We start from the raw sequence: 17,727 nt of genomic DNA on the forward strand, positions 1-17,727 counted from the left end.
ATAGGTATTCGTGTATTTTTCTTATTATCATTTTTTTTTAATTATTTCTTTCCTTTATAATAATAATAACAGTAATTATAATAATAGTGATAATAATTATAATATGTAATAACAGCAACATCACAACAATAATATAACATCATCAGAGATAAACAAAGATAACAAAAAAGGATCTTCTAGAAGACCAGAATAAATATGAAGATAACAGCTCCACCTGTACAATAACTACTATTACTTATAATAGGCTATAATATAGATGAATAATATTTAGCAATTAATTTGAATTGCTATCCTATTCATATTAACATTTTATAAGCATATAAGTATATATATATATATATATATATATATATATATATGTATATTTTGTATGTATTTATTATCAATATTATTGATTTTTGTTTTTGTTTTGTTGTTGCCTGACAACCAATTGAAACCCACGTACATGCATAGATGAACACCCACATGCACACGTACATGCATGCACACATACACACATGCATTATTTTTTGCTATATATTATTCATCTGTTCATAGTGTCTGTGTTAATGATTATTCTCCTTCCAGTCAAGGAGACATTAGGAAAACACTATATTGAGACTATACACTATGGCATTTAAAGAGGAGGATGAAATCATATTTTTTTGAATCTTTTTATGTTTTGGTTTATGTTTTTCTTAACTCAACATTTCATAAATGTACAGTTTGTGAGGGGACATGTGCCTTATTGATCTAGATATATTGGTCTTTAAATGTACCTAAATGAAATGTACCATACATCTTGGTGTGTCTTTTGAGAAGGCGACTCAGTGCCTATAGTTCCATGGCTGTATTGCTCCTCCCATTCTTTTATATATGGGACAAAGGTCAACCCCTCCTACTACCAAAAAACTTGCTTAGAAGCCATTTTCTGCCGTCTGCCTTCGCGGTACAGCTGCTAAAAGGGAAGAGATGGCAAACATGTTCCCGGTCTCATGTAAGTACAGTGTGCTCTGCATGTCTATTCTTGTTTATAACTCTTCTGGCAGTGTTTGTTCATGCGTTTAACTGTTCTGACAACAGTGGAAGGGCAGGAATCACGCATTCTCCGTGACCTGAATGAGCCTCTTGTTGACCATACAGAGGGCCAACTCTTCTTGAACGATGCCTTTAATATTATTATGGAGGAGGTGCTCTGCAAGGGCACGGACGTCAAGCAAAAGGTTTGTGAATGGAAAGAGCCGGAGGAGCTGGCTCTGCTGCTGGATCTGGAGCTGAGGGAAACGGGGGAGCCACAACACAGGCTCCTACAGAGAGTTAAAGATGTCGCCAAGTACAGCATCAAGACAAGTAAGACAGCTGAGACACTGAGATACTACAGATTGTCCCTTGTTCTTTCATGATAAGACTGCTCTGGTTTCTTCCAGGTCACCCACGTTTTCTTAATCAGCAGTTTGGAGGAGTGGACTATCATGCCCTGGCTGGCCGATTCCTCACTGAGGCGCTCAACACTAACCTGTGAGAATCAACGTAATGTATAACTAAAGCATGTAAGACCATCATTATTGGGTGGATGAAAAAGTCTGTTAAATATGATGCATATAATGCAATATATGAGATAATGTGACCGTATTAGTCTGTGGAGGAAGAAATGTGAGGAGCAATAACCTAGTACTGAAATCCACAAGCCATATTTAAAATAGCAAGTTGAGAGCATGTTAATAATAAAAATAAGGCAAAGATCAAAACCAGGTATGTAAACAGAGACATGGGGCAGGCAAAGTGTCAGAGTCTGGATTATTTTACTATTCTAACTCATTGTATCCCAAAATGACTTGCAAAAGGCCCCAAGGACTTACAAAATATAACTCAACTGTATACTACTTTATCTGTACTTGTACTTCAGAAGACATTTACCTGAAATGTTAATGGTAAAGTTGCAGATTCAGATTTTACTCACTAAATATAACAATTCTAATAAGATGCATAATAAGTCATTAAACTATCCAGCATCATATTCAAATTGAAAGCTTGAACAGATGTTTAGTAGATTTTGTGCTGACAATGCCTCTTTCTCTCTTCACTTGAAGTTAAAGGATAACCATTGCTCCACTTGGTTAATCTTAACTATTGTGGATTACTTTATGTGAGCTTTCAGTCCAAAGGGCCTTTGTCAGGGCATACAAGATTCAACTGTAAATCTTCACTTGAAGTAAACATTTGAATGCAGGACTTTTACTGTGCTCTATTAATAGTTTTACTATTAATAATTAATAATTTTACTTCTGAAAAATTGTGTGCAGCCTTCTTCTACCACTGCCAATACGTACATTTCCAGTTAGAGAAACGGTGAAAAACGCTTATAAAGAAGAGAATGGATTTCATTAGCGGCTGGCGGTAAGGTTATTAGTGTTTTAAGTTTGTATCAATTCATAAACCGGGGAAATACAGTCTTACTCGAGGGGGACAAACACACCCCAGTTGTGGCTTACTCACAGTCACACTGATTCACTGGTGGAAATATTCGATAATGTGAACAACAAATCCTAACCGTAGTTAGTTTACTGTTAGCAGCCGGTTGGCAGCGCATCCCCGCTTGGGTAAATAACAGAGCTAACAGCATAGCAACATTTCAGAAACTAACTTAATCAGACATGTAGGCCTGTTATTTTATAATTCATTCCCATGCATGCTGCTGACAGCTCCTCTCCCGATAGCACAGAGTCTCTCCCGAGCACAGCTCTCCTTGGAACAGCTGTTAAAGGAGGTTTAATTCAGTATCATAATGGATTCAAGGTCCACACAGTAAAAATTATTATGGGGCAAGGGTAAACATTATCATGATGTGTTCAAATGTAATCTTGTAAAATGTAGTTTTGGGCGAGAAATTTGAATAAATACAGTTATTTGAAGATGTTTTCATAGCAATGTAAAATAAATATTAGAGAGGGAATTATGACCTGTTAAACTTAACACTAACCTAAAGTTAGTATTGCCCCCTAAAGATGTTTTAAGCAAATATTTAAATAAAAGACAATCATTTACGTCATATTCATTTTTATGTGTTGTTTTATTTTGCAAATAACAACTATAGATGGCTATAGGTCCCCAGCAATACACCCGCCATGTGGGGAGTATGATTAACGGTACTCGAGATATGCAAAGGATTTCTTACTTCATAGGAAGAGGTACAATGCTTAAATAAATGTACTAAATTACTTTCCGCTTCTGGTGTGGTAATGTTTGTGTGTATAAAATGTAGAATATAATGCAATAGTATGAAATACAACTCAAACATTTTGTGTGTCGACGGCAGCTTCACCTATGAGGTGGCCCCGGTGTTTGTGCTGATGGAGACTGAGGTTCTGAGAGGACTGCGGCAGATGGTTGGCTGGACAGAAGGTGACGGTCTTTTCTGCCCAGGAGGTTCTACCTCTAATATGTACGCCATGAACCTCGCACGCTACCAACTTTTACCAGAGGTCAAAAGTAAGGGGCTGTGTGGTCTCCCAAGACTAAACATCTTTACATCTTCAGAGGTAAGGAATGGCCATCAAACAGAAAGAGATGTTTGTTGATGATCACACTGTTGTTTATAGGCATTTCTCATTTCCCACTTTGTACGTCCTTGATTCCTTTCCTTGCGAGGAAGAGACACAAGAAGAGAGGAGTTAAGGCAACAGACATTTAACAAATTCTTTTTAAAGTGACATCAATAAAATATGACGTGAGTCACAGCTGCATCAAAGATGCTCCAGAACTGTCTCCGGCTGCATCAGCTGGTCATTGTTTTACATAACACATACTTTTGCTTTAATTCACAACGTGGTATAATGTGACAAAAATGTTCAGATGTCACACACAGACACACGTGTATATACATATAGTCTATACATATTTTATTGTGTGACGCACTGCAAATATTTGTATTAAAAGTACGATACGAAGAAAGAGTGACATATGATTGAAGAAAGAGTGACATATGATTGAGTGATATATATTATATGCACACAGTTCTGTCTATCTATATGACAACGTGAAATACAGCAAATAAGGACTAAATGCAAGAGATTGGTCTTATTGATTTACTAATTTGATGTCAGCAGCTGTTTGCACCTCTAAACATCATGTCACGATTATAGCAATTGAATTGGATGTAGCCTATACATTTAATATATAAACACAAGTAATATCCAGGTGAAATGTTATCAAGGAATTTGTTTCAAAAAGAATGAAGCACTACACACAAGCAGTGAGGGGCATTTGATCATCTTAAATAACTACAATTTATAAATACAAAAGGAACTGTTTCATTTGTAGAGTTCTGGTTTGCGATCATTCCACGGCTCTTTTATTTGTAACGGGTGTCGAAAAGGCTTCCGCAAAGGATACAGCGGTGCTTCCTCACTCATAGCTCTTCCGGCAACCTCCGAGGAGCTCCGAGTGAGGAGACGAAGAGGCAGAAAATCGAGAAATGAGAAATACCGTACGTGTTGTTTTTTCAGAGCCATTACTCTGTGAAGAAAGGGGCTGCCTTTCTGGGAATTGGGACAGACAATGTCATCATAGTGAAAGTGGATGATAGGTAATGTGTTTTTCATAATAACAGCTGAAACCATTGATAATAAATTAGCTCATTCATTTTCATAGTCAATTAAGTGCTTAAAGGTGCATATAAGTGATTCAGAGTATTAATATAGCAGCAAACAACTATTGGCTATATAAATAGTGGATGATGTTTACCTGGAGGTGTGAATCTTCACTGGGCGATTGACATGTTAACGATTCGAAAGCACAACAATTCTCGATGCATCACAATGTATCTTCGATATGTTTGATACTACTGTACATGGTTACTTTTTCAAAAGCAGTCAGATAAATTGGAACTCCCTTTATACATAGAAAGTGCTTTCAAAAATCTGAATAAAACAGACTATAACAGAAAAAGTGTGTGTGAACCACCTCAGTACACAAACATTACAAAAACCAAACAAAAATGATTCTGCAGTGCATTCCAAATGATCTGTAATCTACAGAAATAAGGTTTTCACATAGAAGCTTTAAGACATTTTACACTGCAAGAATTAGCCTAGCGGTTAGCTTACTATTCTTTACTCATAGCCCCCCTAGTCCTACATGGTTTAAGTCCCTGTATCTCCTACAGAACAACACCACAGTTGAATTTCAACCTTTATGCACCTTTTTTCAGCCCATCATTATTAACAACAGAGCAGCTAATATTAGTAGCAAGAGCAACCAGCTAGCGGTCTGCCATGTGCTGTTTGTAAGCCTCAACCCCGGTTAAACACAGATCAAGGAGAGGAGTGATAAGAGAGAAACAAGAGCAACAGACAGTAAATGACAGCAGAACCCAGTTAGGACTCTCACTGTGCTCAAATAAAACCAAACTCCTAATTATGTTCTATCGATGCAGAGTCGTTCACGTCGGCATCGCAGAATCTAAACATTTCACCACCTCTATCCTCTGTGTGTTATCCGTGATGCTCTTTGCTATGTTGAAATATCTGGGCCGAATGCGCTTGCTTTTAGTGTTCAGTCATTCATGTGAGCGTGCCCCACTGACTAGATCACGGCTGCCGCTCTGCAGAAGCGTAGCACCCACCCTTTTGCTTGCATTGTAAGCACTGTTAGCACCGTAAGCTGCGAGCCGCCGGCTCAGCCGTCACCTTGTTGTGAGCTGTCAAAAGGCAATAGAAATGCTCCCAATCCATGATGATTATTCAAAGATATATGCTTAATGATAATTGTTCATAAGCTGTATCAGTCAAAATGTTAACTTCTCTATGTTCTCTTGTGCGCTTCAGAGGCCGCATGATTCCAGACGACCTGGATGAAAAGATAAAGCTGGCACGGTCTCAGGTAAATTCACGGACGTTCAGTAACTACTAAGATGTAAAGCATGTTATGATTTTATGGTCTCTTGTATTGGTTTTAACAATAATTATCCACAAAGTCTAACTAACCATAAAACACTTTGTACATCTTGCTAACCAGAAAGCAGCAAGTGCAAGAAGGCTGTGTTCATTTTCGGTTTGTGTCTACCAGGGTGCTGTGCCATTCTTTGTAAGCTGCACATCAGGGACCACAGTGCGAGGTGCGTTTGATCCACTGGACCGCATAGCTGATGTCTGTGAGAAACACAAGCTCTGGATGCACGTAGACGTGAGTCATCCCGTCGAAGACAAATCCAGGCCTATTGACAAGCTTCTGTTGTATTTGTTCAAATTTAAGGACATGCAGAGTTTGGTCTGTTTTGTTGTGTGTTTCAGGCTGCCTGGGGAGGGAGCGTGCTCTTTTCCAAGCAACACAGACATCTGATGAAAGGGGTTCACAGGTATTAATATGCATGCCAGAAATTGCATGTTTCATTATGAGGAAGGCCACATTTTGCCTGTACATGAGTAGACCTAAGTTAGGCAGATATGGTCAGATAGAGATATAGACAATACACAGCTTATGGTGTGGGTGTTTTTATGTGTCTGTGAAAAGAGCAAATTCGGTAGCCTGGAATCCACACAAGATGCTGGTGGCTGGCCTGCAGTGTTCTGCCTTGCTGCTACAAGATACCATGGTTTGAGGCTACAGCATTATCTGATACACAAAATAAACATCTATGTTTTAAAAAAATCTTTGACAATCAATCATTTCTGCTTGTCCTCAGAACTTGTTGAAGAAGTGCCACAGTGCCAACGCCACATACCTCTTCCAGCAAGACAAATTCTATGACGTGAATCTGGATGTCGGGGATAAGTCAGTGCAGTGCAGCCGCAAGGTTGACTGTCTGAAGTTATGGTTGATGTGGAAAGCTGTTGGCTCCAGCGGCTTTGCCGAGCGTGTGGACAAAGCTTTTAGCCATGCAAGGTAGGCATGCAGCTGTAGCACAACATGAGCCTGGGGTAGGTTTTGACAAGCAGCAAATTCAAAATGATCTAATCCGTATGAGGCACAGGCTAATTTGAAAGCACTGCAATTTATCTGTTTTCATTTTATAAGCTGGCTATTTAGATCTTTCTAAATATAAACATTAAGGAAGAAGGATATTTTGGGTCCATGTTGCACAGCAGGTTAAGATACTTGTAGGCTTCTTTTGACATCTTACCCCCCCATTTTCCTCATCTTTGCTTACCATTGAGTTATGATCCAAGCCAACAGGAAGTGAAAACATATCATAACATATCTCCTGCAGATATCTGGAGGGGCAAATGAAGAAAAGGGAGGGGTTTCATCTTTTGCATGAGGTAAGTAAATATCTCAAGCATACTGAGAAAGTTAAGGTGTTTTCTCATTTAAAAATGTTTAGCACCTGTGTTTGTTTGTCTCCATGGACAGCCAGAGTTTGTGAATGTATGCTTCTGGTTCATACCACCCAGTATGAGGGGGAAGGAAGGGGACGCAGATTACCAGGACAGACTGGCAAAAGTACGTTTCTGTATCAGTGGACTGGGAAAGACTAAAGACAATCGTTTTTTGTTAATTTTACGTTGCACACGTTACACAAACACAAACAAACATGATGGCCACCGTCTTCAAGTATGTGCAACACATCTGAATCAAACGGTTAACTCTGTATTTGTGTGTGTGTGTGTGTGTGTGTGTGTGTGTGTGTGTGTGTGTGTATTTTTGTTCTTAATTAAAGGTAGCTCCCGTCATCAAGGAGCGCATGATGAAACAAGGCACTATGATGGTGGGCTACCAACCTTTGGGAAACATGGTCAACTTTTTCCGCTTGGTTGTTTTCTCTCCGCTGCTTTCCCAGAAAGACGTGGACTTCTTCATTGACGAAATTGAAAGACTGGGAAATGACTTGTGAACAAAACCCTAACCCTACAAGATGTGTACCCCTTGACTATCTAGAATGCAAGGTTATGCACAAAGCTTGCAAAAATAATGTCACAAATTGTAGCAAACAACCGAAATGTGTTCAACTCGTGTGATTTGATCGATTAAGACAGTTGTGATGATATAAGGAGAGGTACTAAACCCTGAAATCTGAAGACAGTAAAGCAAAAAATGAATGAATAGATAAACAAATAAAGGTTCACTGTTCTTCATAAATGTCAAGAATAAAATAATTGAAGTTATCCGTGGCCTTCATTTTTAAACTGTTTAAATTGGCTCTGTTCACTTTTTTTTTTTAAACATTTTTGCACAACTGAAGAACTGCTACCCTGCTATTGAGGGGATGTACACATCCTTTAATATTTAACTTATTGTCCATGGTACAGTTTCTGAATGGAAGGCTTTCATTCAAGTTTCAAGTTATTTATAATAGATGCAGATTCATTTTAGAAGCAGTCATTGTCAATACGAAGCTTGGATCTCAAACTTCCTCCAACAATGGTAATTAAATATGAAAAATAAAATCAAACTGAATCAGAGACATATATTAGTGCAAGTTAGAATATAGCACCATTTTATGTCTTGGATTCTCATTTTGTTTTTTAGAGACTTTATGTCAGATGTTCCCCCTTATTTGCCTTCATAGCTGTATGGTGGCAACCACTGATTATTTTCATTAATGTTTTGTATTCTAAAACATCAGAAAACTAAATTAAAAAAATATATGTATATATTATAAATTCCTCAGTGGAGGATGCACTAGACCATGTTAGCATTTAGCATGTTAGCCAGACCCAGGGCGCTCCTTCTGTACAGGTCACAAAATTGTGGGTGTGTCATTTAGCAGGCTAGCAGGTGGTGGTGCATTAAATCAGCTAAGTAAGATAGATGCAACATTCGTTTAGTGTGCCGAGGTACAATTATTCTAACCACGCCCTGTGTGATGCTTAACTTGACTGTGCCTGAAGTATCCCGGACCATCAGCCCAGAATGCAAACATTTATGTAATTTCCAGAGTTTCACCACTGTGGACATGGAGCTCTGCCCTCCTGCAGCCACAGATACACCTTCGGCTTCTGAATATCAATCAATTCAATGTGATTTTATGATCAGCTTTATTGGCCATGTATGTGTACGCATACATGGAATTTGACTCCGGTTTCCACTCTCAATGTACATACACAAGTTTACAATAAACAAGAACAAAATATATATATATATATATATATATATATATATATATATATATATATATATATATTTAAAAAACAAAACAAAGGCAACAGAAAAAAAGTAGAACAGATGTAGGTTTTAACAACTATGTACAATATAAGTATAACTATATATCCAAAAAGGAGATATATATATATATATATATATATATGAACATAAACCTATAAACAACAATGGCAATGGGAATTGAGTGGTAATAGTGCAAACAGAGGTAGTAGTGCAGTATGTCTGATTAATTGCTCATCAGAGTGACGGCCAGTGGAAAGAAGCTGTTCCTGTGTCTGGTGGTTTTGGCGTACAGAGCTCTGTAGCGCCTACCAGAGGAGAGGAGTTGGAACAGCTTGTGTCCAGGGTGTGAAGGGTCTGCAGTGATCTTTCCAGCCCGTTTCCTGACACTGGAGGTGAACAAGTCCAGGATGGAGGGCAGGCTGGCACCAATGATTTTTTCGGCAGACCTTACAGTCCGTTGTAGTCTGTTTCTGTCCTGTTTAGTGGCTGAGCCAAACCACACAGTGATAGAGGAGCAGAGAACAGACTGGATGATGGTGGAGTAGAACAGAATCAGCAGCTCCTGAGGCTCTGCTGGGCCTTTTTCCGGATGGTGTCGATGTTGGGGGCCCGTTTCAGGTCCTGGAAGATTGTGGATCCCAGAAACCTGAAGGTCTCTACAGCGGACACAGTGTTGTTGAGTATGGTGAGGGGGGGCTGTGTTGGGGGGCTCCTCCTGAAGTCCACTGTCATCTCCACAGTTTTGAGCTTGTTCAGCTCCAGGTTGTTCTGACCACACCAGAGGACCACCACTACCTGTACGCAGACTCATCCTCGTCCCTGATGAGGCCGATGACCATTGTGTCATCTGCGAACATTGGCATGGAAGTTTAAAAAAATAAAGCTAAACAAACTCTGTTGCCAAAGCACGGAAATGTAAAAATGCACAATTTTTCCATTCTGATTTTAACACAGTTTATCAAGACTTTTTCATGTGACTTTTGTTTTAACTCTGTAACAGATGCTACATGAAATGTAGATAAGTGCAATTATTGTGATAAATAGTAACGTAACGTTTCTTGGATAAAAATAAAATTATCGATTTTTTTAAATGTTAAAAAAATTAGTTCCGAAATTATAATTTTTTTGCCATAACAGGAGTATATTTAATTCGTTATTTCCAACCCTAAAGGAAAGCAACACATTCGGACGTTTTCAATTAGATGATTTAAATGTTATATCGATTAATAATGTCATCCATGGGCTCTCTCCCTCACAGCTATGGCCGCATATGTGGGTCGTTGAGCTTCGGTCACGTGACAGGGCGTTTGGCCAATCACCACTCGCTCCGGGGAGCACTTCCGGTGGCGTTTCCTGTCAGTGTTTGTAAACTGAGAAAAAATTGGAAGTGCGACAAAAAATAATAACCTACAAAACTCTAAAAATCGAAAGGTAAGTGGTCGCTTTTCACGCGAATTTCCTTCGCAGCTCTTTACAACATTTCACGATCAGCTACGTGTCTGTTTCTAGCCGCTGTGGCCGGTGGAGGAGGTGATATTTGGCGGTCGGCGCTGAGCCTGCACCGCACGCCCTGCCAGGCTGTTGTTGTGTTGTCTGGGGCGCGGGTGGGGGTTCAGTCATACAAGAGTTGTACCAAAACCCAACTCCTGGCTAGCTAGCAGGTTAGCCTTTTCTGTTTCATTCAGCAGAGCCTCTCAGCATGCTTCACATTGTTCAACCTATTGTCTAAACAGCGCCTTCCCCGTGTGCTCTAGATAGAGTCCCGCTTGATTAGTGAAGCTCATTTGTTCGGAGATGACCGCTTTTTCAACAGAAACTCGTAAAAAAAACAACGTTTGCAGGATAAGTCGCTAGCTAGCTCACTTGTGCACAAATGCACCATTTTATAAAACGGCCATCGTGTTTGTTTTTGCGAGATCATAAACCACACGCTTACAAATGAGAATGACGCACAACCCAATCCTTTTCAACTTACGGCTAAATAAAAGAAAACATCTTCCACTGAAGTGAGGAATAGGCTAGTTGTGTTTGTTTACTCTCAAAGCTTTTGTGCATGGGCCGTATATATCCATCTGCTGTATAATTTTAATTTCACAGCCTATTTGATAGGCAAAAAACTGCAATAATCATAATGCTCCCTGTGGTGTATTAGTCGATGAGTAGCTATGTGCGTTGTGGTTGTATGTTAATTTGCCTGACTGCCTGGGAATTAATGTTTCTATCAAATCTACAGCTTCTAGAGCCGAGGATGAACCATTCCACACTGAGTTTATGGCCATTCTCCTAAACTTAAAGGACAAACTGCTTGATATTTTGATCGTTTTTAGGTGTTCTAGTCTCTAACGTTAGTTCAGTAAGTACTAACTAACTGCTCAAGAAGTCAGACACTTTCTAAGATATTTTCTTCTTAAAATCATTTGGCTATTTAAATAAGTAAAGTACAACATAACTGACTGGGGGTAATGGAACCTTTTCGCTTCAGAAAAGAGAAAACATGGAAGATGAGGAAAAAATCCCATACAAACGTTTGTTGTATGTTACAAATATATATATATATATATATATATATATATATATATATATATATATATACAATTATTCGGTATTTTTACACGATACCTATTAATTCCAGGAAAATACTCTTGTGGTGTTTGACCATTATCATGCAATGCCTTGAATTGCACCACAGGTCATTGAGTCATGGGCAGCACAATTCATTTTAATTTGATCAGAATCGTTGCATGGCCATGTGTGTCACAATACCATTTCTAATTAGAAATTGTCGTGCTGCCGAGATGTTCCGGCCTACACATCATTATTATTCTACAGATTTAAGAAAACATCTTTGTTCGATACAAATCCTTGCAAAAATCACACCACAATCATTTTAATGTTTTAAAATGATCGCAAATAATATCACAATTGCAATATCAGTCAAAATAATCACAATTACATATTTTTTTCAAAATTGTCATAATTGAGTTCAAATAATCATTGCACCTGTAACCTCAGTGCCAGATTTAATTGCCCAAAATCTAGTTCACTGTATTATTGAAAAACATCAGATCATTGCCTGTATTACATTTTATGATGGCCATAATAATTTAATATACGGCAGATAAAACTGTGTTTACAGTGCACTTGCTGCTCTCAAACACCAGCTTTTTTTAATACTTGTCTTTTATATATTTCAGTATTATAAATGCTTCATGTATTTTTCTTCTTTTTTTTTTTTTTTTTTTACCGTTTTCCTTTTTCCCATTGGATGTCATAATTTTCCTCAATCTGTTTCTTTTGCTTTCTGTCAACCCTGGAACATGGCATGCACCAAACAATTGGGGCTTTCTTGCCTGAAACCTGCGCATATGAGTGCTGGACCTAAATTTCTGGTCATAAATCCAGATTTGGTGATTGGTAAAATTCATTAAATCAGTCTGGATTTCCAGCTCCTCATTGCAGCATGTAAAAGTGTTAGCCTCATGTTGTCATGCCTCTACTTTCAGGCTTTGGCCCCAGATGATTTGGGTGGGTGTGGTCTCTTCTGTTACCCCTCATCCTAAGTGAAGCCCCCTCTGTTCCCACAAACACACACGCATTCAAATCCCGACGATGACACACCATTCTAACAACTCTGTTCGAGACCATATGAAATGGGTCAGTGGAAGTCTCTTCACCATCATGTTTTTAGCTTGTACTCCCAATCCTAATGCCAGTGCATTTCTCTGTAACTCCCATTACTCAACTCCCATTACTCAAGTCCTTCTCATTCCCCTGACTCCTCGTCTCTGTGAGGAGTCCTGCGCCCCCCCACCACCACCCACACCTCTTTCTGCTCTGACATGGTGTTTGTTTTGCCAGGCTGGGTTGCTGGGCTGCGAGGCGGTGCTCTCCAGCATGGCCCTGATGCAAGCCAACAACATCCCAGGCCAAAAGAGGATGATGTCACCGTTGGGTCAAGGGCACAGGTCCAGTCCTGAGAGCCACCAAACCCACTCGCAGCATAGCCACAACCACCACGGACACCAGGTCCACCACGGACAACCCCACCACAGTAACATGGGCCATCCTTCAGCCGGGAGCTGTCCACCCTTGGTATGAGAGAGAAGGCTGGGCAGGGTCCCTCAGAAAGCCTGTTATTATTTCTGACTGTTGTTTGTTTGCGTTCATGAACACAATTTAAGTTGGTAATTGTGAAACGCTATGGCAGTAAAAATAAACCTAAATAAACTTAAAACTCAAAAATAGATAGCTGTAATTCTGTGGTTGAACTTACAAGCAAACACTCATTGGAGTTATATGATGTGAATATACATCATATAACTGCCCTTTTTAGCATCTATAAGCATTTTACAAACACTTAATGCATATTTAATAACACACTATAATGTAGTTGTAGGCTGATATTAAACATTTATTAATATATATCAATATTTTTCTATAATTATAATTTCTCCTATGAACTTTAAAAATAAATAAATAATATTACAATATTCTTTTACTAAATTGTCATTCATTATCTGTTTATACCTCAGCCCCGCCCACAGGAGGAGTTCTAGTTGTTACATTAATACCTGCTCACAACTACACTATAGTGAACCGTGTAGTCAGTGTTTATACACTGCGTATAAAAGTATCCTGTGTATGTAACTGTGTGTTTAGTGCTGAATTGCAAGCTAGCGTGCAGTATACGCTACTCACTACCATTTCTTCTTTCAAAGCTGATACGAAAAGACGGGGATTATCACTCATCAAGAATGATGGATGGAAAGGACATGCAAGCAAACCAGAATATGCAACCCAAGAAGAAGCACAGAAAATCCGGGTCATCCAGCAAAGTGAAAGTGGAGGTAAGGATGGTTACAAAGCCACACTTTTAAGAAAACATGTCAAAGTGCAGAGATCTACCCTTGATCATCAGCTCTCTTTCAACTAATTTTGATTTTTGTCGTTAGCATTTACTTCCACAAATCGATATGAGCGATGACAGTTCCTTGAAAGTCCAGAAGAACTTCATCTGTGACCACTGCTACGGAGCTTTCCGGAGTAGTTACCACCTCAAGCGACACATCCTCACGCATACAGGTGAGAACGCAGCTCACGTCCTCAATGTTGTCTTTCTCTCTCCTCTACATGTAGTGGTTAGATATGGGAAACAGGGTAGTGTTATGAGTAATGAGTCCACTCTTCAGCCAGTGAACCACTCTTCTTAAATTCCATCTGCTTGTATTAAACTACAAAAAAAGACAGACTCAAACCATCTTAAATGATTTCAAAAACTACATTGGGTATACAATTGTTTTAATGTATAGTATGCATGTTTTTAATTTGTTATAATGCCGTATACCTATTTCTACCTGTCCTTACTTTTCTTCTTTTTTGGGAAAGTTGGCCCTGTGTTAGTCCACATGTGTGTGCAGCTCTTTTGGCCCGGACTCGCAAAAAAAGAGATTCAAAATGGCTGACTAATTTGAATTATTTCTTGCCTACAGTGACATATGCCCTGAGACTTGGTGTGTGTGTGTGTGTGTGTGTGTGTGTGTGTGTGTGTGTGTGTGTGTGTGTGTGTGTGTGTGTGTGTGTGTGTGTGTGTGTGTGTGTGTGTGTATATATATATATATATATATATATATATATAGTGCTAAATGGTCGGCTTGTGTTGTTCACAGGAGAGAAGCCATTTGCTTGTGATGCGTGCGACATGCGGTTTATTCAGCGTTACCACCTGGACAGACACAAGAGGGTGCACAGCGGAGAGAAGCCGTACCAGTGTGATCGCTGCCATCAGGTTAGTTAGCCGTTGTTTCAGTATGGCTTATATGCTTTACATTTCCATTTTGTACTTTTCGGTTTCTGCATATTAGTCAGGCTCTTACAGCACTAAACAAATCCATCTGTCAGCATTGTCGGTGTTGTTGTTCTGCTAACTTAAACTGAAACGCACGTCTTTCTTTGCCTCCAGAACTTCTCCCGGACAGACCGGCTGCTGAGACACCGGCGCCTGTGTACAGTGGGGATGAGCAAAGAGGAAAGCCAGTTCTCACAGGATGCATCCGCCCATCCAGCTTCCTGGAGCCCCCTACAGCCTTCCAACAACCGCCTGACTGTCTGACCCTCCGCTCCCCACAGAGACCCTACAGACAGCAGCCTGCAGCTCAGTAATGTCACACGTTAGAGCTCAACAGTACTGTAAGCTGAAAACAGCGTTGCTTAATCACAACCAAACTTTACTTTTGCTCTCGCCAGCTCATTCACAGAGCTCGATAATGGATTTTTATATTTTTTTAATCTACTGTTCCATTTACAACCCAGACAAAAGGGGAAGGACTAATTCATGATCTTGGACAACAGGTCTTGGTACTATGGCAATAACTGAATTAAAAATGCACACGTCTCCTTTTATCTGAAAGGTTGCAGGTATTTTTTTTTTGTGCTATTGCTGCCGAGGGATTGCGAGTATTTTTGACTGTGTTGACTGTCACCGTATCACGCAGCATCTCTTAGGTATCCTGTTGACCTGCAAACAACCCCAGTGCTGGCCTCTCCTCCATACGGACAGTTCACTGAAGGACACACACAGAACTGTGTATCTTCTCAGTGTTCAACTTCTCCTCATTTTGTGTTCCTTACGCTACTAATTCTGTACCAGCTACTGCTCATAAGTCAAAGGTCACAGCAGACTTGTGGTCCTATTCAATACTGAAGGTGTGCGTAACACATCTGGAATTCAATTTTATGTAATTTTTTACAACAGCGATCTAAACATGAATCGGGCTTATTACAGAGTAGAATGCAACTGGTATTCCATTTTCCCTTCATGTAGGAGATCACCTTTTTTAAAAATGGATTTCAAATAATTTCTTACACACCTCGCTGTAAAACTGGATTACAGATGCAACCCTGTTGGTGATGTGTACAAACAGGTTGAAACACACTAAAAGTTAACTAGATGCTCCTGAAATGTAAAATGTTCAACTAATGTTGGCATTAGTTAAGTTGTGTAGCGACTGTTGGCTTACAATCCTCACTGTTCTACCTTGTTTTAAAGGGGTTTGTCCTGACTGTCTATATATTACACTGTTGAAATACAGGTTTTGTAGGAAGAGCAGAGTTTTTTTTGATGCTCTTGGAAAAAAAAAAAAAAGTTACTGAGCTTCTTTATCCTTTAATGACTGGATGTAGAAACCGCCTGTCTGTTGAAGAAATTAGAAATGAAGGTGCCTCTGTAATAACCCCCTCAATATAAATTGTTTTTACTGTCTCTGTTCCCAGAAACCACTGTCAGTCTTGTTTATTTTTTCCTGCTCAGCGTTTATAGATTTTCCTGAATTTGAAAAACGTCCGTCCTTTCAAATGTATTTTGGTAAGTGAGGCGGGTCGGCGTGTGATCAGAAATCCTGGGATTTACCTGAAAGTCCTTGAGAGTACGTTAGCACTCAACTCGATTAAAACTAGTCCTAGGCCTAAAATTAACTTCAGCTGAGGTACTGGGGAAATGTGGTGCAGATTCAGGGCCCAGATCAATTCAAACAAAGTATTTTTTGGTTCATCCCCCAGATTCCGAGAGCTCTCCTCTGTCGTGACCTAACTGAATGTGATCTGAACGCAGTGCCATGTCATTTCATCTCCAGGTTAACCTTGAGCGTCTTCAATGAAGATGATGAGCTGTGGACAGGGGACTATACGGTCCACGTGGTGTTTTGTAAAGTGATAACCTACATGATGTTATTTTTAGGCCTCTGTAAGATGAAGTCAGACTGTAAACACTGGACTGAAGATGTTAGCTCAATTGTAGAGGATCGTATTGTAGACTGGTACTTCTGTTGCTGTCAGACTTTTAGATTATGTAAAGGGAGTTTGGGGCCTACCACTGAGTTGACTTTTTATGAAGTTAATATATATTTAAATTGTATTAGGGGTAGAAAATAGTATGTATGGGACCTACACTTCAAAAGAAAATCAAAGTATTTACAAAGTTATAATTCTTAGTCTGATGATTTCTTATGACAACTGAAAATACATCTCTCAACTTGCTATTAGGAGTAAAATGCAAGCTGCCACTCTTGCTTTTGTTAGTATAGCAGCCATGATTAGTCAGCATATTTTTTCTTTTGCATGTATTTGTTGGATCGTCTATACATTTTGTTTTGGGAAGGCATTTTTTTATGTGAGCCCCACCTTTTTTTTGTCATTTCAGGGGTGAAGTGAAATCTATTTTGACTCAGTCAATCATTCTGTAGTGAACGGAGTTTTAGGGCCCCAAGTCTCAATAAAGCTGTTACACTTTTTAAACAAATGCTTGTTCAAATCATTGTGAGCCATTTCAGCTGCCTTCCACTTAGGTCAATGTAAAAAGAGAAGTTCAATTACTTTTCAAATGGCACAATACTTTCTGAATCTTCTGAACGAGAAAGACTGCAACACATTTCAGAAATATGTAATGCGCCAATCTTGTCAGCAGGTGGCAGCCGTGACTACATGAGGGGCAATATTCTCTATAGCGTGATGAAAAAACACAAAAAAATGTTTTCCCATATTCGTGGAAAATGATCACACAATATAAAAAATATAATAAAATAATAATTATTATTATTATTAATAAAAATATAAAAAAAACACAGACAAGGAATTAACATAAATGGGATAAAA

At 39.1% G+C, this 17,727-nt stretch overlaps 2 protein-coding genes across 5 annotated transcripts; both read left to right on the forward strand.

Moving 5' to 3' along the window:
* The first annotated feature begins 885 nt into the window (after window positions 1–885).
* On the forward strand, window positions 886–8,081 carry csad (cysteine sulfinic acid decarboxylase). 2 transcript variants are annotated; one of them, XM_068733078.1, is made up of 13 exons: window positions 886–976; window positions 1,063–1,329; window positions 1,407–1,497; window positions 3,296–3,518; window positions 4,485–4,564; window positions 5,805–5,859; window positions 6,046–6,162; window positions 6,270–6,334; window positions 6,490–6,571; window positions 6,662–6,861; window positions 7,187–7,238; window positions 7,330–7,419; window positions 7,637–8,081. In XM_068733078.1, exons 1-13 carry the CDS (start codon window positions 952–954, stop codon window positions 7,808–7,810), a joined length of 1,521 nt encoding a protein of 506 aa, XP_068589179.1. In that variant the 5' UTR covers window positions 886–951; the 3' UTR covers window positions 7,811–8,081. The 2 variants fall into 2 exon arrangements, with proteins under 2 accessions (XP_068589179.1, XP_068589180.1); XM_068733079.1 differs by lacking the exons at window positions 886–976; window positions 1,063–1,329; window positions 1,407–1,497; window positions 4,485–4,564 and having other exon boundaries at window positions 3,428–3,518.
* Window positions 8,082–10,428: 2,347 nt separating this feature from the next.
* Window positions 10,429–17,374, forward strand: znf740b (zinc finger protein 740b). 3 transcript variants are annotated; one of them, XM_068733409.1, is made up of 7 exons: window positions 10,429–10,512; window positions 12,585–12,735; window positions 12,940–13,173; window positions 13,800–13,928; window positions 14,034–14,163; window positions 14,748–14,866; window positions 15,041–17,374. In XM_068733409.1, the coding sequence occupies exons 2-7, from the start codon at window positions 12,691–12,693 to the stop codon at window positions 15,188–15,190; spliced, it is 807 nt and encodes a 268-aa protein (XP_068589510.1). In that variant the 5' UTR covers window positions 10,429–10,512; window positions 12,585–12,690; the 3' UTR covers window positions 15,191–17,374. The 3 variants fall into 3 exon arrangements, with proteins under 3 accessions (XP_068589510.1, XP_068589511.1, XP_068589512.1); XM_068733410.1 differs by lacking the exon at window positions 12,585–12,735; XM_068733411.1 differs by lacking the exons at window positions 10,429–10,512; window positions 12,585–12,735 and adding an exon at window positions 10,570–10,742.
* Window positions 17,375–17,727: the final 353 nt, after the last annotated feature.

The sequence above is a fragment of the Cebidichthys violaceus genome, unplaced genomic scaffold (assembly GCF_023349555.1).
Source record: "Cebidichthys violaceus isolate CVI_PGR_0920_01 unplaced genomic scaffold, fCebVio1.0.p SCAF_6, whole genome shotgun sequence".
NCBI classification, from domain to species: domain Eukaryota; kingdom Metazoa; phylum Chordata; class Actinopteri; order Perciformes; family Stichaeidae; genus Cebidichthys; species Cebidichthys violaceus.